Here is a 27918-nt window from a genome sequence, read left to right on the forward strand (position 1 = left end):
AATACCATAATTATCATTAGTAGTAGTAGTAGTAGTAGCGCCACGCACATCTACGATGGCCATTTGTTCCGTTAACTACTAGACAGTCTAGCTTTAAGTTGGTTAGTATCCTGATAAATTTAGGACAACAGATGCTTTTATGTCTGGTAATTTTCTTTTAAATGCCCAGTCTCATCATCAATCGTATTTATTGAGCACTTACTGTGCGCAGAGCACTGTACTAAGCGCTTGGGAAGTACAAATTGGCAACATACAGTCTCCTACCTCAGCTTCCAAATCCAGCAGTTTAGGAATTGCCCTGAGTTCACATGGCCATGGGGATGGAATGTGATCGCTTTGAAGTAAAGGGGAGTAGGACCTGAGGGTGAGGGGAGAGGGAAAGTCAGGCGACACGTCCAGAGAAACACTAGAGATTCAGGTGAAATGGGGGTATTTCCTCAAAATGGTACGCGTGTCGTAATTATAGTACGCTACATGCCTCCAGAATAACACGACAGGAGAACGAGCACCTCACCACATTCCTGATATGCCTGTCGAGGGGACCGAGAATAGAGCTGTAGATGGGTATCTTACCAGGTTCGAGACACTCCCTAAACAATAAAAATGTGTTTAAAATATCCATAGGATTACCTTACTGTTGTGTCGTCCAGCCCGTGACAAAGTTGCCCTCGTTAATAAGTGTCTTCAAGGGTTTCAGTTTGTCAAAACGTAAATCTCCCTCGTCTGTAGGCCAGCCAGTTCTCCTGGAATCAGTCAAGTGGAGCACTGTATTAGATGTGTTAGGGAGAGTAAAGAAAAATGAGTAACCATGTTTTCTGCCCTTTATGCTCTTACAATTTACCAGTGAAGAGGGAAAACCTCTTGATATACACTCGATTTACACATAGATATCTTACCTCCTTCCCTTCCCCACAGCACCTGTATATATGTAGATATGTTTGTACATATTTATTACTCTATTTATTTATTTATTTTACTTGTACATATCTGTTCTATTTATTTTATTTTGTTAGTATGTTTGGTTTTGTTCTCTGTCTCCCCCTTTTAGACTGTGAGCCCACTGTTGGGTAGGGACTGTCTCTATATGTTGCCAACTTGGACTTCCCAAGCGCTTGGTACAGTGCTCTGCACACAGTAAGCGCTCAATAAATACGATTGATTGATTGATCAGGTTGTCCCACGTGGGGCTCACAGTCTTCATCCCCATTTTTCAGATGAGGTAACTGAGGTCCAGAGAAGTTGAGTGACTTGCTCAAAGTCACACAGCTGCCAAGCGGCGGAGGTGGGATTTGAACCCATGACCTCCGACTCCAAAGCCCGGGCTCTTTCTACTGAGCCACGCTGCTTCTCTAGCCCAATATCCCCCTGAATATAATGATTAAGGAGAGTAATGATTTGTCCCGGTCCCGCCTTAATAATAATAATAGTGATGATGGCATTTATTAATCGTTTACTATGTGCAAAGCACTGTTCTAAGCGCTGGTTACAAAGTGATCAGGTTGTCCCATGTGGGGCTCACAGTCTTCATCCCCATTTTCCAGATGAGGTAACTGAGGCCCAGAGAAGCTGCGTGACTTGCCCAAAGTCACACAGCTGCCAAGCGGTGGAGGTGGAATTTGAACCCATGACCTCTGACTGCCAAGCCCAGGCTCTTTCCACAGAGCCATGCTGCTTCTCTAACCCAATATCCCCCTGAATATAATGATTAAGGAGAGTAATGATTTGTCCCAGTCCCGCCTTAATAATCATAATAATAATAATGATGATGGCATTTATTAGGCGCTTAGTATGTGCAAAGCACTGTTCTAAGCGCTGGGAAGGTTACAGGGTGATCAGGCTGCCCCACGTGGGGCTCACGGTCTTCATCCCCATTTTCCAGATGAGGTAACTGAGGCCCAGAGAAGTTGAGTGACTTGCCCAAAGTCACACAGCTGCCAAGCGGCGGAGGCAGGATTTGAACCCATGACCTCCGACTCCCAAGCCCTGGCTCTTTCCACTGAGCCACACTGCTTCTCTAACCCAATATCCCCTGAATATAATGATTAAGGAGAGTAATGATTTGTCCTGGTCCCGCCTTAACAACAATAATAATAATAATAATAATAATAATAACGGCATTTTATTAAGCGCTTACTATGTGCAAAGCACTGTTCTAAGCGCTGGTTACAAAGTGATCAGGTTGTCCCACGTGGGGCTCACAGTCTTCATCCCCATTTCCCAGATGAGGTAACTGAGGCCCAGAGAAGTTGCGTGACTTGCCCAAAGTCACACAGCTGCCAAGCGGCGGAGGCGGGATTGGAACCCATGACCTCCGACTCGCTGCCTCCCTGCCCCCGAGCGCCCCCACCCGGACGGCGCTGGAACGGGGCGACGGGGGAAGGGGGGGGGCGTGCCGGCAGTGCGCATGCTCCGCAGCCGTTGCCGAGGCAAGCGCGGCGGGGCGCGAGCGGCCGTCCGTTCCCAGGCCGCCCGGCGCATGCTCAGTGCCCTGGCGGAAGCGGCGGGGGGAAGGGGCGGGCGGGAAGTGCCCGGGCCTCCCGCGGAGGAGGAGGAGGCGGCGGCGGCGGCGGCGGCGGCGGCTGAGGCGGCCCGGCCCGGCCCGATGAGCCCGTTGTAGCGCGCAAGCCGGGGAGGAGGCGCCGCCGCTGCTTCGCCATGAATCTGAGGGGCCTCTTCCAGGACTTTAACCCCAGGTGAGGCCGGGGGCCGGCGTGCCCCCTTCCCGGTTTCAAGCCCTCCCCTCCAGTTTCAACCCCCCCCCGTTTCAAGCCCCCCCGTTTCATGCCCTCCCCCCCGTTTCATGCCCTCCCCCCCGTTTCATGCCCTCCCCCCCGTTTCAAGCCCTCCCCCCCGTTTCAAGCCCCCCTCCCCCCGATTTCAAGCCCCCCCCCCCCCCGGTTTCAAGCCCTTCCCTCCCCGGTTTCAAGCCCTCCCCCCCGTTTCAAGCCCCCCCCCCCCCCCGGTTTCAAGCCCCCCCCCCCCGGTTTCAAGCCCCGCCCCGATTTCAAGCCCTCTCCCCCGGTTTCAAGCCCTGCCCCCGATTTCAGTCAATCAATCAATCAATCAATCGTATTTATTGAGCGCTTACTATGTGCAGAGCACTGTACTAAGCGCTTGGGAAGTCCAAGTCGGCAACATATAGAGACAGTCCCTACCCAACAGTGGGCTCACAGTTTAAAGCCCTACCCCCCGGTTTCAAGCCCTCCCTCCCACCTCGTTCCAAGCCCCCCCCTCGGTTCCAAGCCCCCCCCCCCCCCTCGGTTTCAAGCCCCCCCCTCGGTTTCAAGCCCCCCCCCCCCCGTTTCAAGCCCTACCCCCCGGTTTCAAGCCCTACCCCCCGGTTTCAAGCCCCCTCCGCCCGTTTCAAGCCCCCCTCCCCCCGGTTTCAAGCCCTCCCCCCCGGTTTGAAGCCCTGCCCCGGATTTCAATCAATGAATCAATCAATCGTATTTATTGAGCGCTTACTGTGTGCAGAGCACTGTACTAAGCGCTTGGGAAGTACAAGTTGGCAACATATGGAGTCAGTCCCTACCCAACAGTGGGCTCACAGTCTAAAGCCCTACCCCGCGGTTTCAAGCCCTCCCTCCCACCCCGTTCCAAGCCCCCCCCCCCCCGGTTTCAAGCCCCCCCCCAGTTTCAAGCGCCCCCCACCCCCCTCGTTTCAAGGCCCCCCCTCGCGGCCTCCCTCGCCTCCCTTTCCTTTCTCTTTCCTTCTCCCTCCCGCTCTTCTCCCGGCCCCCCCGGCCCCTTCCCCTTCGGAATAATAATAATAAGGGTATTCGTTAAGCGCTTACTATGTGCGAAGCACTGTTCTAAGCGCTGGGGAGGATTCAAGGTGATCAGGTTGTCCCACGTGGGGCTCACAGTCTTAACCCCCCATTTGACAAATGAGGGAACCGAGGCACAGAGAAGTGACTAGCCCCAAGTCAATCAATCAATCAGTCGTATTTATTGAGCGCTTACTGTGTGCAGAGCACTGTACTAAGCGCTTGGGAAGTACAAGTCACACAGCAGACAAGTGGCGGAGCCAGGATTTGAAGATTTGAACCCATGACGTCTGATTCCCAAGCCCATGCTCTTTCCGTTGAGCCACGCTATAATGGTCATTGCTAAATCCCTACTACTACTAATAATAATAATGAAGATGGCATTTGTTAAGCGCTTACTAGGTGTGAAGGACTGTTCTAAGCGCTGGGGAGGATTCAAGGTGATCAGGTTGTCCCACGTGGGGCTCACAGTCTTAACCCCCCATTTTACAGATGAGGGAACCGAGGCACAGAGAAGTGACTTGCCCCAAGTCACACAGCAGACAAGTGGCGGAGCCAGGATTTGAAGATCTGAACCCATGACCTCTGATTCCCAAGCCCGGGCTCTTTCCATTGAGCCATGCTATAATGGTCATTGCTAAGTCCCTACTACTACTACTAATAATAATGATGGCTTTTGTTAAGCGCTTACTACGTGTGAAGGACTGTTCTAAGTGCTGGGGGTATGCAAGGTGTTAAGGTTGTCCCACGTGGGGCGCTCAGTCTTTATCCCAATTTTGCAGGTGAGATAACTGAGGCACAGCGAAGTGACTTGCCCAAAGTCACACAGCTGACAATTGGCGGAGATGGAATTTGAACCCATGACCTCTGACTCCCAAGCCCGGGCTCTTTCCATTATCCACGCTATCATGGTCATTGTTAAATCCCTACTACTACTACTAATAATGATGGTATTTGTTAAGCGCTTACTAGGTGTGAAGGACTGTTCTAAGTGCTGGGGGTATACAAGGTGATCAGGTTGTCCTAGGTGGGGCTCACAGTTTTAATCCCCATTTTACAGATGAGGTAACTGAGGCACAGTGAAGGGATTTGCCCAAAGTCACACAGCTGACAATTGGCAGAGATGGAATTTGAACCCGTGACCTCCAACTCCCAAGCCCGGGCTCTTTCCGTTGAGCCACGCCATCATGATCATTGCTAAATCCCTACTACTACTAATAGTAATGATGGTATTTGTTAAGCGCTTACTAGGTGCGAAGGACTGTTCTAAGCGCTGGGGGTATACAAGGTGATCAGGTTGTCCCAGGTGGGGCTCACAGTCTTAATCCCCATTTCACAGATGAGGTAACTGAGGCACAGTGAAGGGACTTGCCCCAAGTCACACAGCTGACAATTAGCGGAGACGGAATTTGAACCCATGACCTCTGACTCCCAAGCCCGGGCTCTTTCCGTTGAGCCATGCTATCATGGTCATTGCTAAACTCCTACTACTACTAATAATAATGACGATGGCATTTGTTAAGCGCTTACTATGTGTGGAGCACTGTTCTAAGTGCTGGGGGGGATACAAGGTGATCAGTTTGTCATTCAATCGTATTTATTGAGCGCTTACTGTGTGCAGAGCACTGTACTAAGCGCTTGGGAAGTACAAGTTGGCAACATATAGAGACGGTCCCTACCCAACAGTGGGCTCACAGTCTAGCCCCATGGGACGCTCAGTCTTAATCCCCGTTTTACAGATAACTGAGGCACAGAGAAGTAAAGTGACTTGTCCAAAGTCACACATCTGACAAGTGATGGAGCCGGGATTAGAACCCACGACCTCTGACTCCCAAGCCCGGGCTCTTTCCACTGAGCCCCGCTGCTTCTCTATAATAATAATAATCATGGTCATTGCTAAACCCCTGCTAGGTGCCCGGCACTGTGCTAAGTGCTCCAGAAGATACCGAGGTTGTCCCACGTGGAGATCACAGGCTTCATCCCCATTTTACAGCTGAGGGAACTGAGGCCCCGACAATAGTAATGTTAGTATTTGTTAAGCGCTTACTATGTGCCGAGCACTGTTCTAAGCACTGGGGTAGTTACAGGGTAATCAGGCTGTCCCACGTGGGACTCACAGTCTTCATCCCCATTTTACAGATGAGGGAACTGCGGCACCGAGACGTGACTTGCCCAAGGTCACACAGCTGACAAGTGGCGGAGCCGGGATTAGAACCCATGACCTTTGACTTCCAAGCCCGGGCTCTTTCCACCAAGCCACACTGCCTCCCAATAATGATGGTATTTGTTAAGCGCTTTCTATGAGCCAAGCACTGTTCTTAAACGGTGGGGTAGGTAGATAAAAGCTAAAAATCAGTCTGTCCCAAGTGGAGCTCACCGTCTTCACCCCCATTTTACAGGTAAGGTAACTGAGGCTCAGAGAAATTAAGTGGCTTCACACAGCAGACAAATTCGTAGCCGTCTGTTCCCTGTTGCTCCCTTTCTGCCCTGAGGTTTTTCCTCGAGTTATATTCACTCCTAGCTTGGTTCTTTTAGCGTTCCAGGTAGTGTGATTTTTTTTTTACGAGGACCTCAGTCTTCGTACCAGTTTTCTGATTTATCCCTTCAGAGAATGCGAGAGAGGTAGCTGCAGATCAGAAAAGGTGATTTTTATTTGTCTAGTCAAGGCATTCAGATCTTTCTGGGCATTCCACTGTCATGAATAATGATGGGATTTAAGTGCATACGCCGTGCCAAAGCACTGTGCTAAACCCTGGGGTAGATGCAAGATAATCAGAGGGGACACGGCCCCAGCCCCACCCAGGGCTCACAGTCTTGAGGTAGGGAGAACAGGTATTTTATCCCCATTTTCCGGAGGAGGAACCTGAAGAAGTTGGGACTTGTCCGTGATCATCCAGCATCCCCCCCCATCTTACCTCCTTCCCTTCCCCACAGCACCTGTATATATGTTTGTACATATTTATTACCCTATTTATTTATTTATTTATTTTGCTTGTACCTATCTATTCTATTTATTTTATTTTGTTAGTATGTTTGGTTTTGTTCTCTGTCTCCCCCTTTTAGACTGTGAGCCCACTGTTGGGTAGGGACTGTCTCTATATGTTGCCAATTTGTACTTCCCAAGCGCTTAGTACAGTGCTCTGCACATAGTAAGCGCTCAATAAATACGATTGATGATGATGATCCAGCAGGTTAGAGTGTGTCTCTCGAGTTCTGCTGTCTGGGCTTGCGGTTCTTTTTCCATTCATGGGTGGCAGGAAAGTCATTCATGAGGGGTAAGAAGTATGGAAGATCTCCATTTGGGTCTTACTGAATTCTGCCAATGGGTTAAAAAAAAAAATACTTCTAGTTTTAGGCACTGTCCAGGACATGCTTCAGAGAAGCAAAGGGCAGGAGGCAGTGAAGGGAATTTAAAATGTCTCTACCTCAAATTCTGGATTATGGATGAATCCCATTTTAATAGTGTTATCACGTTAAAGGTGACAGACGTTGACTACTTTTAGATTGCGGATTTGTTCAGTGCAAATCTAAAGATACCTAGAAGCTGCCCCATCACCGACATACCATGCGGCCTTGGCCAAGTCACTTTGCTTTGTCTTCTGGTGTGTAAAATGAATTAAATGCTTTTTATTGATAGAGAAGCAACGTGGCCTAGTGGAAAGCCACAGGCCTAGGAGTTAGAAGGACCTGGGATCTAATCCTGGCTCCACCATGTGTCTGCTGTGTGACCTGGGGGAAGTCACTTTACTTCTCTGTGCCTCAGTTCCCTCATCTGTACAATGGGGATTAAGGCAGTGAGCCCCTGGGACTGGGACTGTGTCTGACCTGATTTCCTTGTGTCTACCCCAGTGATTAGAACGGTGCTTGGCACACAGTCACTTCTCTGAGCTTCAGTTCCATCTGTAAAATGGGGATGAAGACTGTGAGCCCCGCGGGGGGCAACCTGATCACCTTGTAAACCCCCAGCGCTTAGAACAGTGCTTTGCACACAGTAAGCGCTTAATAAATGCCATTATTATTATTATTATTGTTATTATTATTAACAAATACCGCTATTGCTTTTATATACCAGAGAGGAATGGGGATTGATTGCGTATTAAATGCTCTGAAAGATTTTTCTGAACAAATAACCGCCATGACTTTTATATACCAGAGAGGAATGGGGATTGATTGCGTATTAAATGCTCTGAAAGATTTTTCTGAACAAATACCACCATTACTTTTATATACCAGAGAGGAATGGGGATTGATTGCGTATTAAATGCTCTGAAAGATGTTTCCAGGTTGGGCATTGGGATTGAGTTTTGTTAAGGGATGTAAAAGTTTGTGACACATTCCAGCTGAAACTAGGGTGGAATCTAAGGAGTTGGAGGAGGAAGGTAACAAACCAAGAAGTTTGGGAGGTGGTGCCAAGCCCTGAAGTCACTGCTGTGGCCGCTGCCTTTGGCCCTGGGGAAGGAAATGTGGATGTTGACTGCCATCTCCAGTGGGTGCTGAGGGGAAGGGAAGGCACCAGGTCAGTGTGGCTCACTTCAAATTCAGATCCTTCAAGCCTTCACTGAATGCTTTCTATTCTCCTCACCTTATATCCTCCAACACTCATTATACCCGCGAGCAGGAATCAGGTTTCTCTGCACACCAGCGCTCAATGAATGCTGTTGATTGAAGTACTCCTGCTTTGTAGTTCATTCATTCATTCAATCATATTGATTGAGCGTTTCATGTGCACAGAGCAGTGTACTAAGCGCTTGGGAGAGTACAACAATAAACGGACACATTACCTTCCCACGGTGAGCTTAAAGTCTAGAGGTGGGGAGACAGACATGAATACAGATTAATAAACGGCAGATATTTACATAGGTGTTGTGGGGCAGGGAGTGGGGAAGAACCAAGGAAGCAAGTCAAGGTGATGCAGAAGGGAGTGGCAGAGGAGGAAAGAAAGGGTTTGGTCTGGGAAGTCCTCATGGAGAAGATGTCCCTTCAGTAAGGCTTTGAAGGGTAGAGAGTGATTGTCTGTCGGATTAGACTGTGAGCCCACTGTTGGGTAGGGACTGTCTTTAAATGTTGCCAACTTGGACTTCCCAAGCGCTTAGTACAGTGCTCTGCACACAGTAAGCGCTCGATAAATACGATTGATTGATTGATTTGAGGAGGGAGGGCATTCCAGGCCAGAAGTGGGTGAGATAGGCAAGATTGAGACCTAACTTAATACTCCGTTACATCCTCCTATCCATGTATTGATTTTAGTATCTGTGATCCCCACTATATGGTAAACAAGATCCCTGCCTTCAAGGAGTTTACAAATTCTACTGTACTGTCTCTTGTAAGGGCTTAGTTCAGTCTTCTGCTTCCACAATCACCATCAGTAGTCTGCACACAATAGACTCTTAAGTACTATTGATAGGCTCACTGGATCTTTTCATTCAGTCGTATTTATTGAGCGCTTACTGTGTGCTAAGCTCCTGGGAAGTACAAATTGGCAACAGTTTGTCGTCAGGTCCCATAATCCCAAAAAATGTACAGTGCACACTCCATGATTTTTTTTTTTACTCTCTAGGATATCCTTAAAGTAGCAGTAGGAAATTCAATATTTGGAGTATTTTAAACACCAGAAGAAATGTGTTCTGTGGGATAATGGTGAACTGCTTAAATATTGTATAGACGTGATTGAAATGTTTGAACCAGAGATAATCATCATGTGATCATTTTTGAGATGCCACTAATGTAAATGTAATTATTTTTAAGGCTAATCTTGATTAAAAAGCACTCAATCGGTGTAGGTGATTGTACAGCAAATTTGACCTGCGAGAGAAGTGAGAAGAGCCAACTGGCTATTCGGTTTGTTTCCTGTCAGACAGAATTGAATACAGTAGTTTACTTGATTTTGTTTAATTCTCTGGTTCTCTTCAGTAAAATATTAGATAACGATGATACCGTCGAGAGTAGAAATCTTTTAGTTTTCCTATTTGTTTGATGTTAGTCCTGTGGAGAGAGCAGGGCTTTCAGAATCAAGGGATCTAGGTTCTAGTCAGGACTCTGCACAGAGGGAAATGCCCACTGGGGCTATGCCAGGAGCGGGGAAGATTTCTGACCAATTAGCCACCTTTGACTTTCGGGAAGTTCGGGAGAGACCCGCAGGAATTCCGAAAAAGGCAAAGATGGTAGTGGCTGCTGGACTGTGGCATGGTTTGGGCACTATGCTCTGAACACTTTGACCGTAAATGGATCCTGCATGGACAAGAAGCTTTGTGCATTTGGCAGCGTGCGGCACTCCTTGCCCCAGCGGGTATATTGCTAGAGGAGGCAAGAGGGTGCAGGTGGCTCCGTGCCCTCCATTCACTCCACTGGATTCCTGCACGCAGGTTCTCCATCCTGAAATTCCAGATCCGAGGCCCATCTGTCATTCTCAACAGGGGAATCCACCGTCATATCAGCAAAACCGATATTGGTGGCTTCTTACTAGATCCTCTCTTATTAGATTCCTCTCCCCCTTGCCCCCCTCTCCATCCCCCCCATCTTACCTCCTTCCCTTCCCCACAACACCTGTATATATGTATATATGTTTGTACATATTTATTACTCTATTTATTTATTTATTTATTTTACTTGTACATATCTATTCTATTTATTTTATTTTGTTAGTATGTTTGGTTTTGTTCTCTGTCTCCCCCTTTTAGACTGTGAGCCCACTGTTGGGTAGGGACTGTCTCTATATGTTGCCAATTTGTACTTCCCAAGCGCTTAGTACAGTGCTCTGCACATAGTAAGCGCTCAATAAATACGATTGATGATGATGATGATGATCCATTTTGACTTTTCTCCAGATGAAGTGTAGTGGAGAGCAAGAGGATGGAGTTTTAGATTTAGTTGAAAAATCGGTAAGAACCAGGGAATGCAGAGGGAGAAAGATTGGAGCAGAACTAGGGAAAATGACATCAGCGTTAATTGTTTTCCACATTCCCTTCTCCCCAGTGCGCCAATTTCTTATGAAGCCAATTAGCTGAAAACCGTGATGTGATCTCTCAAGCGGATCAGTCTTGGATGGAGCAAGTTTAGAAGTGCTCTCTTTAATAAACCTGCAAGCCCCCGCAAAGGAACTCTTCATTGACTACCATAACCCATTCATAGAAGGGTGCGAGTAAACAGGGTTTTCCACAGGCCTGGAAGATAAGCCAAAGTGTAATCTTGTCAAATCACTAGGAGGGAATATCTTAGCGTTCTTGGAGTCAGGAACTCAAGGGTTTCTCCCAGGGCATCTTGGTAATTTGATGGATATGTAGGGAATTAGTATATTAACATACCTAAGTGCTAATCTCTGAAGAATTTCAAAATGAAGGCCAGCACTTCAATTAAACCCCAGAGCATGCTCTGCTCATAGTGATTCACTGAATATAGGAATGAGTTGAAAATGTTACCCATGACATATAATGACACCCAGTTGGTAAAAATGAATCCTTCTCTTTGTGTCCAAGAGGAATTTGTAGACAGTGGGCAAAAACTTAGAACATGTTGGGTTCAGAGTGAACATGGAATAGAAGTTAGCAGACAAGGTACCTGGGTACCTGACAGTGTAATTGGAATGTTTTACCTTGAAGTGAACCGGGTTAATTTTCTTTTGAGGCCTGCTCTTGCATACTTGTTGGTTGCAGCTAATAAATGTGTCTATCCAACCGAAGCCAGCTTTGCTAGTTTTCAGGGAATTCTGCAAAGCCTATCTTTGTAGTTAGGTGTGGGTCTGAAAATTATGGTGAAATTGACTCTAATAGCTAATCCAGCAAATTGGGTCAGTAAAACCATTTATTTAGGTTAGAAAAGTCGAAAAGGTAACTACACTCCAGGAGTCAACCCAGCTGTGTGACTAATGATGGTGTAGTCTTATGCTGTGGGAGGGGGAGTTTATATTCTAATTATTTATCCCTTCATATATACATGGCAATTTGCACATGTTGTTCTTCTGTATTTTTTAAATAATTTAATTGATAATAAGAGCTAAGAGCATGGTGATTAGTATGTCTGTACCCGTGGAATTAAATAATGAACTGAATACAGTATTTTGAGGCACTAAGAATAAACTTGTAATTTTGTTTGAGTTCTGAGCCACTCACAAGACATTTTCATTTATTTCTTAGCAAATTTCTTATCTACGCCTGCCTGCTGCTGTTTTCTGTACTACTGGCTCTTCGTCTGGACGGCATAATTCAGTGGAGTTACTGGGCTGTCTTTGCTCCAATATGGCTATGGAAACTAATGGTCATTGTTGGCGCTTCAGTTGGAACTGGAGTTTGGGCACGAAACCCCCAATATCGGTAAGGTTCGGGTATGTCTTTAGTTTGGAATTTTTTTATTTTAATTAGTTTGTGTATTTTTAAATTTTTTTTTTAAAAAAAGCATATGTTAAGCCCTTCTTTGTACCAGGCACTGTACTAAGCTCTGAGTTAGGTAAAAGCTAATCAGGTTGGACACGGTCCATATCCCACATGGAGTTCACGGTCTTAATCCCTACTTTTCAGAGTACAATACAACAGAGTTGGTAGACAAACTCCAGGAGTGCTGACATGAATCCAGCTAAAGTCTCAGTGGAGTCTGGCCTCATTCCAAATAGAAATAAAGCAACACTTGTACAGTGTGGCATAAATATATTGTTGCCCTGTGTGGGCCTCAGGTGCTTAGGCACATAGGGACTTTACGCATATACAATTGTGGATGGGCAGCAATGCCACAGATAGCTCATTTGTTAGAACCTACTCTCTCCTATTTCTCTCAGTTCTCATTTTCTGTTCCCTTCCATCAGTCCGGGGGAGACCACATACTTCTGAGGGCAGAAGAAACAGGGCCAAGCTATTACGGAGCTCTAGCACAGACACAGTGCTGCTGTACAGAACTTGGTTTGCATCCTATTTGTGCTCTGGAGTGAATTTTATAAGGCCCTTTTCTCTCGACGATATAATTCCTGAAGCTCAAATTTTGGAGAACTTTTTTGTGTATTAAATCAGCTGGCTTAAAATGTAATTTGTAAGTATTTTAACTTCCTGAGAGCACGAAACAGCCGGGTAGCCTCCATACTAATAGAGGCCGTTAGCTTTTAAAGTCCTCCAAAGAGATGGGAAGTGAATACTAGGGAAAGATACTTATAGGGAAGCAGCTGTTGCCATTGTGCTTCTTAAGAATGAGAATTCTTACAAAGATACCAATACATCGTTTCAAAAAATAGAGAGGCCCAATGTTAGAAAAATAGTGTGCTTTTACCAGGTTAGTCTATCACTAGATTTTCTTGAAATGTTTTTGAAATGCTTAAAATATTTACCGCTTTAACTGCACAATTTATTTCAAACATAATATAGAGTTTTATAATAGTACTGTATTTAAATAAAATTCTCAAAGTATCATTTTTTTAAAAAAAATCCAGAAAAGTATGTTTATAATATGGAAATTCAAATGGTGAACTGAAATAATTTTCATTTTTGTTTTCATCCTCCTCTTTAGAGCAGAAGGAGAAACATGTGTGGAGTTTAAAGCTATGTTAATTGCAGTAGGCATCCACCTACTACTGTTGATGTTTGAAGTTCTCGTCTGTGACCGGATTGAAAGAGGAAGCCATTTCTGGCTTTTGGTCTTCATGCCATTGTTCTTCGTCTCTCCGGTGTCGGTTGCAGCTTGTGTGTGGGGGTTCCGACATGACAGATCTTTGGAGGTGAGAGTTCATAGACTTTCAACCAATCAGTGGTATTTACTAAACACTTACTGTGTGCAGAGCACTGTCCTAAACACTTGGGAGAGTACAGTACAATAGAGTTGGTAGACATAGTCCCTGCCCTGAAAGAGCTTACAATCTGAGAACATTAAAATGGAAAGATTGATCACAAATGCATTTATATAAGTATTTTACTTTTCATAATCTTAATCGTAGAGTACTAAAAATAATTGTATTTGTTAAGCTCTTGCTATGTGTCAAGCATTGTACTAAGGCTCGCAGTCTAAGTAGGAGGGAGACGAGATACTGAATCCCCATTTTGCAGATGAGGGAACCGAGGCACAGAGAAATGAAAGTGACTTGCCCAAGGTCACGTAGCAAGCAAGTGGTGGAGCTGGAATGAGAACCCAGGTGCTCTGACTCCGAGGTCCTCTTACTCCCAGGCCTGTGCTGTTGTACTTCCCAAGCGCTTAGTACAGTTCTCTGCACAAAGTAAGCGCTCAATAAATACGATTGATGATGATGATGCTGTTACTTCAGCCATGTTCTAATAAAGCAGGGGGAGGGGCTGTTTAATTGGCATGTGCAGCCTCCAGTTAGGTACCAGAGTAAAGCAGGGCAGGAAGAGTAGATTTGATGAACTAGAAAAGTCGTACTGGAACAAAAGCCCGAGAGCTGCTGAGAATTCAGCGTTAGAGAGGGGGCTGAAAGCAGGAGAGAGTGGGAATCTGAACGAACGAAACGACAGAGATAGAGAGAAATATAAACAGGCTTAAAGAACGAGTTGAGATCTTAACTTTCCCATATATCTAGGGAGCCTGGGCATACTGGTTGAGAGGAACCAATTAATCAGTGGTATTTGGTTAGCGCTTACTGTGTGCAGAGCACCGTACCAGGAGCTTGGGAGAGTACAATAGGGTAAGTACTTATGATCCCTACTCTTGAGTAGCTTACAATCTAAAAAAAATAGGCATGAGAAATGGATAAGTGAAAGAAGAGAGAGGAAGGAAAGCAACAATTAAAAAGTAAAACTGCAACGAGGGAAAGAGGGACAGAGGAATGGAGAAGGGATTTGGACTAGACCAGAGTGAAAAGGGCAGAAGAGCCAAAAGGGCAATGTGAAGGTAAACTGAGGAGATGAGGGATGTAGAGGAACCAGGAAAAGAATAGAGGGGGTGAAAGGAAAATCGACAGAGGACTAGAGAGAGAAGAGGAGAAGAGAGTGCCACAGGTGGAAAACAGAAAAGGGAAAGGAGACAGAGAATGAAGGAGAATGAACAGAAGGAGAAAAGAAAACAAATTCAGTATCCCATCTTTGTTCAGGAGTATGTATATTTCCAGCAGTTATTACATTTTTCAGATTGTACTGTTTGATCTCAAAGTGAGTAAAGCATCCAAGGCCCTTTCTCATATCCCTTGCTCTGCTCCTGAACCCCATCAGCCTTGTAGCTTTCAAACTCAGTTTTTCAAGAGGTGTACGGCTCACCAGGCCCAATCTTGGTAATTTCAGAGCTGATGGGAAAAGCTGGAATAGAGGACTGCTCTTTTCAAAGAACCATGTTGAATATCTGTTAAAGACCAAAGAGGGCTGGGCAGAGGGAGATGTGAACTGGAGTGAGAAAAGGGACTTGATAGGAAGACCATTTGTGGAAAAGGAAGCCAAAGGTCCAGGTTTTTTTAAATGCTCCCAGTTCCCAGATTTTCAGAAAATTTCCTGAACTGTGCCATTGGTTATGTTGAATCATTTTGCAGTACAAATGTTACTTAGGAAATGTTGACCATGGAAAAGATTAATGGTGAGTTTGAAGAAAGACCAATAAAAAAAGGGAAAATAGGAGTCTTCAAAAAGATATGGCCTTGGGGCAGTTAATTAGATCTTTCAGACGCAAAATGTACTGGTGTTAAAATAACTTGGAAGCCCTCATTTCAAAGTCACTCCACTTATTTTATTTTGCTTATCTCGTAAGGTATATTAGAGGAATATTGAAATTAGAGTATGGTGTCACTTTCATTAATAACAAAGTATCGTACACGACTGGTTCATGCTTTCAAATCTTTCTTGTTTCTGTTTTTAGTTAGAAATCCTGTGCTCTGTCAACATTCTGCAGTTTATATTCATTGCGCTAAGACTGGACAAGATCATCCACTGGCCATGGCTTGTATGTTCATTTACTATGTTCATGATTATATAAATACTCTTAATTTCATCAGTGGGGACATTTTTAAAAATTACCTATCAGACTCAGAGAAGTAAGTTCTTATCTAGTTGGGACAGAGAGACGGCAGTACATGCAGAGGTAGACTATGGTTAGAAGCAACAATACATTTTAAAAAGTGGGATTTGACATTTGTACATTTAATTTCTTTGTCAGTAGAATCAGAAAGCTCTTCTGGTTATTGTGTGAAAGGTATACCTGAGATTCAGTAATCATATTAAATGTGAATGACAGCTGTGATTAGTTTTCCAGATAGTTTCATCTATTTACTTGTAAAACTTAAAATCGCTTTTAATGAATGTGAAAAGAACTATTAGTAAAATCTCTAATGTAATTATCAGCCCACCCAATGAATTCCATACAGATTAAGTGGATAGATGAGTTTTTAAAGCCTTAAATCTTGATAGTTTAGAACACACCTAAATCAACAGTATCCACACTATTCTGCAAGATTTAAAATAATGGCATTAAATATTTACCATAAGTTAAGTACTGGGGTAGATTCAGTATTATCAGATCAGACACAGTCGCTGTCCCACATGGGACTCAAGAGTAAGTGGTAGATTTTCAGGAAAGAATCAGAATGCCTGAAGAAGAAATAGCCCATAAAGGGTCTGGGGAAATTGTTCACATGTATTTCAAGGCACTACTCTTCTAGATATGAAGAAAGAATGTTCAAAACATTGCTGACTGTTGTAAGATTTAGACTAAGTTGAAGTTCTATGGATTTTATCGTTATGGGGATATCCCAAAACAGACACTAATATAGCTAATACTGTTGCAGTCCTTCCAAAATTTTTTGCTTTTTAACCAGCACAAAAAAGACTGTAGCTGAAACAGTGTTTTCGTTTTCTTTCTTTCTTCAGGTGGTTTGTGTTCCACTTTGGATTTTAATGTCCTTTCTGTGCCTCGTAGTACTGTACTACATAGTTTGGTCTGTGCTATTTTTGCGTTCTATGGACGTGATCGCAGAGCAAAGGAGGACACACATAACGATGGCCATCAGCTGGATGACAATTGTTGTTCCACTTCTTACATTTGAGGTAAGCACCCGTAGGTGAAAATATTTACATCTTCAGTGACCCTTTCCATCACTAAAATGATTCCTCATAAGTCACGTTGCTGTGTACCGATTGATCTTTTGTTTTGGTCAAGCAAGTTTCAGGCCACGTCCAATTTTCCTAGCTTGTAGATGTGTTTTTTCGTTTCTGTATAGAGAGATAGGACAATATTAGTTTGACTCCAAGGAAATAGATTAACTGCAAAGGGCTCCCGCCACTCAACACGAATGGTTTAGTTTTTTTAAGAAAGTTGAAAACTTAATCGCGTTTTTTAAAACATAATTATAATGGGCACTCTTTTTGGCTTTGTTTAGAAACCAGGGAATATTTAGTTTAGCCTGAAAGTATAGAGTGATCCATGAGACTTATTGGTGGTGGTCTTTGGAAAAGGCATTGTTCTGGGTGGACCAAATGAGTCCCATTTGGCTGGATTAAGGCCCCAAATTGGTCTAAGGAGCTACCTTTTCACTCAGCGTCTCCTGAGTGACTGCTAGCCTGCTGTAAATGCACTCAGCATGTAATAGCCACCAGGACTACATGAGTTGTAGCATCATCTTGAGCCAGAGGGCCACTGTACACATGAGGTGCTGAGTGCATTTAAGGCAGCTCGAGAGCCACCGTGGGAAGAGAACAGAGCCACCTCTACCTCTCAGAGTTTTCCCCACCTCAGTCTTCATTGTGACAATCAGGAGGAACTCTCACGTGCAACCTCAGCTCTCCAGCCCAAAGAATCAGTCACCCTTTTAACCATCAGTCTGTAGAGATTGTCGGGTTCCTACCATGTGTAGAGCACTGAATTAAGCACTTGGAAGAGCGTAATAGAAGTCATGAGAAGTCACGTGAGAAGCAGCGTGGCTCAGTAGAAAGAATCTGGGCTTGGGAGTCAGAGGTTGTGGGTTTTAATCCCGGCTCTGCCATTTGTTTGCTGTATGACTTTGGGCAAGTCACTTCTCTGTGCCTCATTTACTTCTTCTGTAAAATGGGGGTTAAGACCGCGAGCTCCATGTGGGACAACCTGATTACCTTGTGTCTACCCCAGCGCTTAGAACAGTGCTTGGCACATAGTAAGTGCTTAACAAATACCATTCTTCTTATTATTATCCCTCCCTTATGGAATTTAGAGTTGAGTTGGGGAGACGAGTGCCGTTTAATTCTAGAGGAGGGAAGAGAATAGAAAAATGGATTTGTGGATGAATGAGCACCTTAATATACTAGTACTTGTTTATAAGTATAGAAATGTTATGACGTGAATGGAATGCATAAGTGTGGAGGTGGCAAAAAAACTACTGAGGAAGTAGTTGGGAGAGAAGAATTGGGGAGAAGAAAGATTAATTGGGGACGGCCCCATGGAGGAGGAAGGATTTAAGATGGACTTTGAAATTGGGGAGAGCTATTGTCAGATTTGAAGGAAGAAGAGATTTCAGGCAGGAGGAAGGATGTGAGCAAAAGGTCTGAGGTGAGAGAATCAATCATATTTATTGAGCACTTACTCTGTACAGAGCACCGTATTAAGCGCCTGGGAGGCTACAGTACAACGGAGTTGGTAGAAACATTCCCTACCCACAACGAGCTAGATTGAGGCACAATGAAAAGGTGACTTGGGGAGTAATGAAGAGTGAGAGCTGGGTTGTACTGGGAGAAGGGAGTAGATAAAGTATCCATCAATCATTTATTGAGTGCTTAATGTGTGCAGGGCACTGTATTAAGCTCTTGGGAAAGTACAATATAATAATATAACAGGAGTTGGTAGGCACATTCCCTGCCCACAATGAGCTTACACTGTAGAGAGGGAGACAGACATGAATATAAATAGTGTATGTTTATTTAAGTGCTTTGGGGCTGAGTGGGTGGGGTGAATTAAGGGAGCAAATCAGGGCAATGCAGAAGGGAGTGGGGAAAAAAGGAAATGAGGTCTTAGGGGAGGCCTCTTGAAGGAGAGAGAGAGAGAGATGAGAGAGACACGTGGGCCTGAAACATGGGTTGCGGGTAGGTGAAGAAGGACGGGAGATATGCCAGAAGATGCTAGGCAGGCTGGCCAGAGCTGCCAGGTTGAATCCTCCTCCGGGTGGACTGTGAGAGGGAGAGAGTTGGTGGAGTGCTTTAAAACCAGTGTTTAGGAGTAGGAGAAGATTTTGAGGAGTGGGAAGAAATGTTTTGGAAAGCAGAGTGAAATATAGGCTGGAAGTACGGCAACATAAGGAGGCTGATTGAGTAGACTTATTGGGATATGATGAGAGCCTGGATCGTGGTCCTGCCGTTTGCAAGGAGATGGTGGAGGAAGTCCAGGAAATGTGGAGGAGGAGTTTCCAACAGGCTGAATATCAGAGCTGGTGCTGGTGAAGCCTGTGCAAAAAAGAAATTAAGCCCAGCCAGCCCTTGAAGTTAAAATTGAACATAGCTATAAGATTATGGGCATACAGTTAAAGAAAAGGCAAAAAAGAAATTAAGCCCAGCCAGCCCTTGAAGTTAAAATTGAACATAGCTATAAGATTATGGGCATACAGTTAAAGAAAAGGCAGGAAGATCATCATCATCAATCGTATTTATTGAGCGCTTACTATGTGCAGAGCACTGTACTAAGCGCTTGGGAAGTACAAATTGGCAACATAAATATAAGGAAACAAATACCCAGATTTATGGTTAATTTCAGGGGAGGGAGTGATGAAGAATGGAGGAGTTTAATCAGGTGGTGGCTATTCAGTAGGCTCTTCAAGGTGGGAGAGAAACATAGTGTGGTGGAGCTGAGGGGGGAGAGCACCCCAGGAGAAGGAAATGTGGTGAATATGAGTTGGAGTAAGCCCAAGTTGTGTGTGTGGAGCACAGTAAGTGGGTTAATGTGGTTGGATTGTGCAGGGAATGTGTCTACCAACTTTGTTGCTCTGCACACAGTAAGTGCTCAGTAAATATCACTGATTGATTGACTGGAGTGGCGAGCACATGCTGGGGTGAAGCAGGGAGAAGAGGGCAATTTCATGAAGGGGCTGTCTGGTAGCCAGCCTGAAAGCCAGTGATCAATAGCCAAGGCTTGATGGGAAACTTGGAAAGGAGAGCGTTTTGGAGGAAGGCGAGGAGTTGAAGTAGAACTGTCTTAGAGAGTAGGTGGGATACTCAGATTTGGGAGTCAGAGAGGTGAAGGCTAAAGCCGTGTTAGTGGGTTGTAGTCTAGAATTCCAATTTTCTACCCCACAGGAGTAGTGATCATCATCAATCGTATTTATTGAGCGCTTACTATGTGCAGAGCACTGTACTAAGCGCTTGGGAAGTACAAATTGGCAACATATAGAGACAGTCCCTACCCAACAGTGGGCTCACAGTCTCAAAGGGGGAGACAGAGAACAAAACCAAACATACTAACAAAATAAAATAAATAGAATAGATAATAGTAGTGATAGTATTAAGTGCTTACTGTGTACTAGGGGCTGAGAAAGAATACGTGGGTGGGAATGAGAGTGAATAGACATTGTCTGAGAGATTTCTAGTTTGGAATAATTTTCTTCATTAACAGAGTTCTTTTAAACTATTTCAAGATTTCTGTTATGTGTTCTGTAATTACTTTGGAACTGTTTTCTTTTAGATACTGCTTGTGCACAAATTGGATGGCCATAATGCTTTCTCATGCATACCTATATTTGTCCCACTTTGGCTTTCATTGATAACTTTAATGGCCACAACATTTGGACAGAAAGGAGGAAACCACTGTAAGTAATGTACCTGATTTTTAGACTGTAAACACTTCTTTAATGGAGTTAAATTTTAATTAACTAGATGACAGTTTAAGAGGATAAGCATGCTCTGCACACAGTAAGCGCTCAATAAATATGATTGAGCGAATAAGGAAGCATTCTGAAGGAATCTGTCATGTAGGAACAGCCAATTTCCATATTCAGGCACATTTTATATCTGATTTGCTTGGGCCTACTTCAGTTGGATCCAAGAAAGTCTTTGACCTGTTCCTAATGCCTGAAGAGTAATTCTGTATTGCCCTAAAATAGGATAATTTGAACTCTTTTGACATCCTAGTTTATACGTAGTTATGAAATTGGAGAACAGTTGCAGCAGTCAGAACAAGAGGTGAGAAGGCAAAAGGCATTTCAAACAAACATGAGGAAGGACAGTCTGTGTGCAGTGTGGTCGGATTTGTGGATTCTATAGTGGTTTTTTCAGGAATACACACTTAGCTAAAGGGGAACTTGGCCATGATTGCGATAATTTCGGTAGCTCTGTCTTAGAGCAGTCCAGCAAAAGAAGCTTTGGAGGCTTCTGGACTGCAAAGTGACACCAGACTTTAAGATATCCCACTTTTTTAATGATTTCCAGAAACCTAGGGTGAGGGTCTAGTAAGCTCTAAGACCGTCTCAGCTATTTTCCACAAGTTTGGTTTATCTAAAGAAAGAGATTACCTTAAATTCTTTCCATTGTCCACATAAGACAAATGTTTGACCAATTTAGGTTGGTTTTGGAAGGGTAAATAGGAGAGGTGTAATTTTGGATTGTACTCATATTTGAGATCAAAGAGCTCTTTGAACTAATCCTCAAGGTTATTTTATCCTTTTTGTTCTTGATCAGTCAGATTCTCCAAAGAAACGTTTAGTAGTCTTCTTGCCCAATAAATGAAAATAATTAAAAAATATTCAAGTAGAAACCTAGTTATAAAACAAATGAACACCTTAAAACTTAAAAATTTCTAACGTCTTGTTTCTTAGGGTGGTTTGGAATTCGCAAAGACTTCTGCCAGTTCCTGCTGGAAATTTTCCCATTTCTTAGGGAATATGGAAATATTTCATATGATCTGCATCATGAAGATAACGAGGAAACTGAAGAAACACCTGTTCCGGAACCTCCCAAAATCGCCCCTATGTTCCGAAAAAAGACTAGGGTAGTCATTACACAGAGTCCTGGGAAGTATGTCATTCCACCTCCCAAGTTAAATATAGATATGCCAGATTAAGAACCTGAAGTTCAGGAGGAGGACAATATGTAGTAGCAGGGGAAATATAAATATACAGGATCTTTCTGACACTCTACTTGCCTTTCATGCCCATAAACTGGAACTGAAAATCGATAGCCAAATGTCTTCATCTCATGCTTTGGAGGATTTGATGGACACCATTGAAAGTATAAAATATAGATATTGGAAATATTTTAACTCAGCTTTTGGGTACATAAGCGGTTTAGATTGGCACATAAAAGCTCATACTAGCTGTGAATTTAATTGGTTTAGTAAAGTTCACGGATGGCATACATGACTGGTTTTAAAATACTACCATACCTATCAAAAATACTGCTAGGAAATGTTATTTTTTATCCCTGGATCATCTAAATGAATATCTCATATTTTTCCCGTTTGTGTTATAGTCTACTGCAAATGTAAATATTTCTCTACCCTACCACTTGTTTGAAAATATAGGTATTATTTCTTGTGTTCCTACTGTTCTTTAGGCATGTTGATAGCTGTCTTACTAGTCCATTTGGTGACCTTTCTAATGGAGTGAATCCATAACTGTATAGTATTTATATATTTTAGCAATGTAATATATTCGGTTAAATTCTAGTTCTGTACAGTATAAATACATTATGTTAAACTATTTTTTTAAAAGCCTGTATGTGGAAATGTGTACTATTTCAGAAAATGTCCTTTCAATTCTTTGAACACATTAATGTATTCTTAGTGTGGCATTTTACTAAGGAAGGGTGACCAGAGTGATCGAAAACTGCATTGATCTGAAATTCAGGTCTTTGTATACTCAGGTCTAGACCTATCAATAAACTGGGGACTTTTAAAATCTGGTGTAGCAGATAACTAGTTAGCAGAATAACAAAGCCAATGCTATTGGAAGTAGGCAAATTTCTCTAGTTGATTCCTGCCTTTCCCTAATGAAGCATCAGATCGTAGAGTCAGCTCATTGACTGTCTTGAAATCCCAAGCCCATTTCAGCTCTAGCCTCTAGAACACCTAGAGAAATATGCTTTATCCATTTGACATCCTCCAATTTGAAGGTTTATAAGAAAAACAAATCAGAATTTAAGAACAGTCTAAAACATTCTTACCTGCCAGCAAACAGGAACGCTGATACTTTTCTATCAATTAAAATGTATTTGTATTGTCAGTACCATACTGCTCCAGTGATTAGAGGTAAGAAAATCGATCACTCATACATATCTTTTTTTTAGTCCCCCTCCTCCCCCCGCCAAAAAAAAGCAGTGCGGTGTTGATGATAACCTTTCAGGGTATGACTTGAAGAGGGTGGGGTCATAATTTAGGTAAAAGTCTAAATTGAATTTCATGTAAATTATGTAAATTACCATAATAACCTTTGCACTGGCCTGGAGCAAATATGTTCTGTTTAAAAAAAAAATGTAGTTCCTCCAGTTTTGTGTGTAAACAATTTAGCTAAAATTCACAATTTTTTCCTACCCAGCTGTTCAATAAATTCCCATTTTTCATGTGCACAATGCGTAGGTTATTTTATTTGATCAGAGAAGTCCAGTTGAACTTATTCTGCTATTATGGAGTTTGTGTGCTGCTGTAAACAGCTCAGACTCATGGATATCAGCAAAACATCTTTAGAACTTTATTCAGGGAGACAAGTGCTTTATGGAAGAAAAACTTGAAGCCCATAACAATTCCACAGATGTTTGCCAAGTACAGTAATTCAGTTGCGGCTATGACAGTTCTTAAAAGTTAGGATCAAAACTGGGTTGTGTCCTAGTTCTAACACATTGTAATGGCTCGTAATAGCCAAATGTATCTGTCATTTCAACAAATAATGCTATTGTAGTACTTTCTCTGCTAAGAAAATGCTATAGTGCATGATTTGTTTTAAGACAAGTGAAAGCACACTTTATTTTTGTTGTTGCAGTTTTCTAAGAAATGAAATAAATTCTTCCAGCATTTAAGTACCAAGTAATCGCCTGCAGGAACTCAAGGACGAGTCAAACTTACCTGAACTTCCTAAGGTTGAGCATAGATTTTAAAATTTGGATGGTGTTAAAATATACAAATTGTGATACTTCTGGCAAGGGACAATATCATTTAGCTGTCTTTTCATGCTTTTGAGAAGCCACTTTAATTGTACTCAAATATGGCTGACCAGTACACAGTTGTAATACCACTTGTGCCCAACCAGAGTATATTGCATTTTCTATCACAGTTACTGCTTGATTGTCAAGTAAAGTCCCATATTAGAGCCATTGTAATTATCAGTGATTTATGGGCAAACCAAGGTATGTTGATTCTTGATAAGGGCTATAGCAGAAAAGAGTTTGTGAATCCCAGTGTAAAAATGTGGTGTTAATTAAAGTAATGGAATTACATGTGCAGTTAATTGGCCTGATGTCCAGTCTGTTTTGGCAGTTAGATTAAGATTTTATTCCCTACTCATCATCTCACTTATTAAAATTTCTGCTGCTGCTGCCATCATTCTCTCCCTTAATCCCACCATCAGTCTTTCACTATCCTTTGGCTGTTTCCCCTCTGCCTTCAAACATGCTTCTATTTTTCAAAACCAACTGGATCCCATTTCTCCCTCCAGCTGTAACCCTATCTCCATTCCCATCCTGTCTAAATTATCAGGTTTGTATATTCCTGCTCCCTTTTTCCAGTCCATCAGTTTTCTTCTTGACCCACATCTTTGGGGTTTTCGCTGTCTTCACTCCACTGAAACAATACTCCCTAGTGACTCATAGTCAAATCTAATGGGCTTTACTCAATCTATCTTGACCTCTGCTGCCTTTGACTCTGCTGACTCTTAGGCACTTTTGGTTCTTCCACCTTTCTTATTCCCTGTGTTCTTTGGTTCCCCTAATTATTTCCATATCACTTTTCTTGTCTCCCCTAGTCATTTTTCTTACACCTTAGTCACCTCCTATGCTGCTTCTCAGTCTCATTTCTGAGCTCTTTCATATCTCATCTCCTAAGGCATCCCATAAATCTTTTGTGCATTTTTTCTAAAGGCACTCTCCACTATCTCCAGTAGTTGCATGACCTCAAATTCACCTCCCTCGCCATGTATCTCCCTTGTTGTATAATCTCATATTTCTTCTTGCCTCCAAGACATCTCTACTTGCATCTTCTGTTGAATGTCTAAAAACTAAACATCTTCCCTCCTAATGTCCTCATTCCTGTTAAAAACCATTTACCCTCCCTGTCCTGGAAATCCACAGGTTTGGGTGCATCTTTGACTCCCACCTCTAAACCACACATTGAGTTTGTAGCTAAAAAAATCCCGCCAGTTCTTTCTCCACAATGTTTTTTTTTTTTTTTTCAGATTCACCTCTTCCTTTTCCACCTTGTTCAAGCTCTCATCTCCCAGTTAGATTCCTGAATCTGTCACGGTGGTTCACTCCAACATTGATTGTCTTCCTAAAATGTCACTCTGCTCATGCATATCCCCTCAGAAACTTCTAATGGCTCTCCATTTGCTTTGGTAACAAGCAAAAACTCCTGACCACTGGCTTTAAGGCTCTCCACAAGTTCTTTCCCTGTCTTGTACTCTCTCAAGCTACACACAAGTGCTCAATAAATATGATTGATTCCTCAGTTCCTGCTCTAAATTCCTATCAATCAAAAGTATTGCCTACTGGGGGCCTACAGTTTTAAAATGTGAAAATTCATATCACTGCGTTCTATTTTGACAAGTACAAGAAAGACTTGTCACTTTAGTAACTTATTTGGGCTGGTTATTGTTATATCACTGGGAAACCAGGCATTTTATGATGTCACAGCATGAGCACTATCATTGTGTTCTGGAACTTTTATCCATTTTCACCGTAAGGAGTACTTTTACTCAGCGTTCAAATGCACAAAGCTCAGTCGCTGAGGCTGAAGCTGAAAAGAATAAATTAGAATGGATGAATTTGAGTTGGACAGTTTGTCATCAGAAAATCGGGATACTTCTCCTCAAGCCAGAACAACCGATTTAGAGACCTGCGGTAGTTCAAAACTTTCACCTGAGTGCAATCAAACATCAGCCGGTGACTGTGACTTGACATCTGTGATTGAAGAAAATGTCTTTCAGCCTTTGGCCGAAGGACCTTTGGCAAAAAAACGCCGGTATACTTGGACTGATGATGAATCGGACAATAATGACTTTTTCTCCTTCACCTTTCCAAAAAAACTTTGGAAGATAACTGAAAGTGATCAATTTCAGTCAATTTGGTGGAATAACGATGGAAATTGTATAGTGATAGATGAGGAACTGTTTAAAAAAGAGGTACTGGAAAGCAAAGGCCCTTTCAGAATTTTTGAAACGGATTGTATGAAAAGTTTCATCCGTCAACTTAATCTTTATGGATTTAGTAAGATACGATACGAGTTTCAGAGATCTGCCTCTCTCGCTGATTTTCTAGCAGAAGAAAAAGAAGTCTCCGCAATGAACAAGGTAACCACAGATGCATTACGTGATGAAACAAAATGTGACAACTGCTCACATTTCCTTAGAATACAAAATATAGCATTATATATACTGTGTATATAATATTTTTATGGCTGCAACTTTTAAAATCAGGTGAAGGTGTCTGGAAAAGAATGAAATACATGGAAAATGAAATTTTAATGAGCATTTATTTTGATTAGGTTATAGTGTGACTTTCTGAGACAACTATAGCAAAACATTAATGGACACTTTTTCATCCTTAATGCATCCTGTAGGCTGTAAGCTTCTTGTAGGCAGGAAATGTGTCTTCCAACCCTATTATACTGTATTCTTCTAAGCACTTAGTACAGGGCTCTGCATGCAGTAAGCTCTCAGTACTGTTGATTGATTGATTTGGTTATTCCACACCTTGATTACTAAAATCCAGAATGTACTGAAAGTAGTTTAACCAAGAAAATAATTAACCACTAATTTTTACGGTGTTCGTCATGTGCTGCTGGTTAACCAAGGGTTTTCTAATCATCATCAATATTTGTGTGCTTACTATGGACAAAGCACTGTACTGAATCCTGAGTTGTTAATTAACTTGAAAATTAAGGCAGTTGCCCAAAATTTCCACTTGGTTCAGTATGTTTTAAATGTTTTGTTTTAAAGCATTTCCCTCTGACATTTTCAAAATAGGTCCGTTCAATTATAAATCAATTTATTGCAAAGCGATTATTTTTCCTAACTGAATAATTCTGTGTTTAGTTACAGTTCTACCACAATCCCAATTTTAAAAGAGGCTGTCCTCACCTACTTGTAAGGATGAAGAGAAGAGTAGGCATTAAGAACGCCTCTCCAGTTTATTTCTCATTTGTTCAAGAGTGCCCCAGGACCACTGAAAATCCAAATGGTCAGAACATAGCTTCACCAATTGAGGCCATCGAGAAGAATATGTTTTTTGCATCACCAAATGAGGACGGGCAAAAATCTGTGAAGTTTGCACTCAGGCGACAAATCAGCGCCACTCCTCCAGTAAGTGGGTTTTCTGCTCTGCCAGCAACCTCAGTGAGACCATTGGAAATCACGGTCTCAGAGCAAAACGCGACCCATAAGCAGCTGGCCCCTATTCATCTACCCCAGCAAAGTTGCCACGCTCAAGCTAATGCTCGTGAAATAGACGCAACGGCAACATCTGCTGCTTCCCTTTATCGTGTTGTGCCTCCTGTGCGAAATAGTCCTTTTGGGCCTACGATGGGACTTCCAACTTTCCCAACCGCGTACCCGGAGTTAGCGTCTCTGCAAGCTCATCTAGCCAGCCTGCTGCCGTTCTGCAACCCGTGGTTGTCGATGCATATGCTAGCCGCTGCGTCTGCCATCTCAATGTCAAGGGCTCCTTCCCGTCATCACCAAACTCCATCCAACTACCACTGCCCTAACTGCAGTTGTTCCGCAAGTAATGTTCCAACGCCACCCACTGAAGGGCCTCCCTCCTCAGGGCAGTGAATATGCAGGATTCCACAGATATTTTAAAAATGTCTGTACACTGAAATTACGAACACCTGCAATTTTACTGGCAGAATAAAGATAATTATTCACATGTTTTCTGTCTTTTCAGCTCTTTAAGATGCTAGCTTTGTTTTTTCTGGTTAAGAATTAATTTTAATGAACCTATGGTAACTTTTATAATCCAATATGATGCCAGATGTTAAAAAAAAAAAAATCAAGTGCCTGGTGTTAACCTGATGATGTCGATGAAGTCTCGACGGGAGAAACAGATGACCCCGAGTCCTGAAACTTCAGCATTGAACACCTAGGCAGAGGAAT

At 42.9% G+C, this 27918-nt stretch overlaps 2 protein-coding genes across 2 annotated transcripts; both read left to right on the forward strand.

The window, feature by feature from the left end:
- Positions 1-2589: 2589 nt before the first annotated feature.
- Positions 2590-24060, forward strand: TMEM185A (transmembrane protein 185A). Its single transcript, XM_038747911.1, has 7 exons — positions 2590-2693; positions 11897-12073; positions 13251-13458; positions 15534-15617; positions 16541-16717; positions 20310-20433; positions 21439-24060. Exons 1-7 carry the CDS (start codon positions 2656-2658, stop codon positions 21681-21683), a joined length of 1053 nt encoding a protein of 350 aa, XP_038603839.1. The 5' UTR covers positions 2590-2655; the 3' UTR covers positions 21684-24060.
- Positions 24061-25488: 1428 nt separating this feature from the next.
- Positions 25489-27694, forward strand: LOC119929690 (heat shock transcription factor, Y-linked-like). The gene is made up of 2 exons (XM_038747910.1): positions 25489-26115; positions 26860-27694. The coding sequence occupies exons 1-2, from the start codon at positions 25582-25584 to the stop codon at positions 27595-27597; spliced, it is 1272 nt and encodes a 423-aa protein (XP_038603838.1). The 5' UTR covers positions 25489-25581; the 3' UTR covers positions 27598-27694.
- Positions 27695-27918: the final 224 nt, after the last annotated feature.

This window comes from Tachyglossus aculeatus, chromosome 6, assembly GCF_015852505.1.
Source record: "Tachyglossus aculeatus isolate mTacAcu1 chromosome 6, mTacAcu1.pri, whole genome shotgun sequence".
NCBI lineage: Eukaryota > Metazoa > Chordata > Mammalia > Monotremata > Tachyglossidae > Tachyglossus > Tachyglossus aculeatus.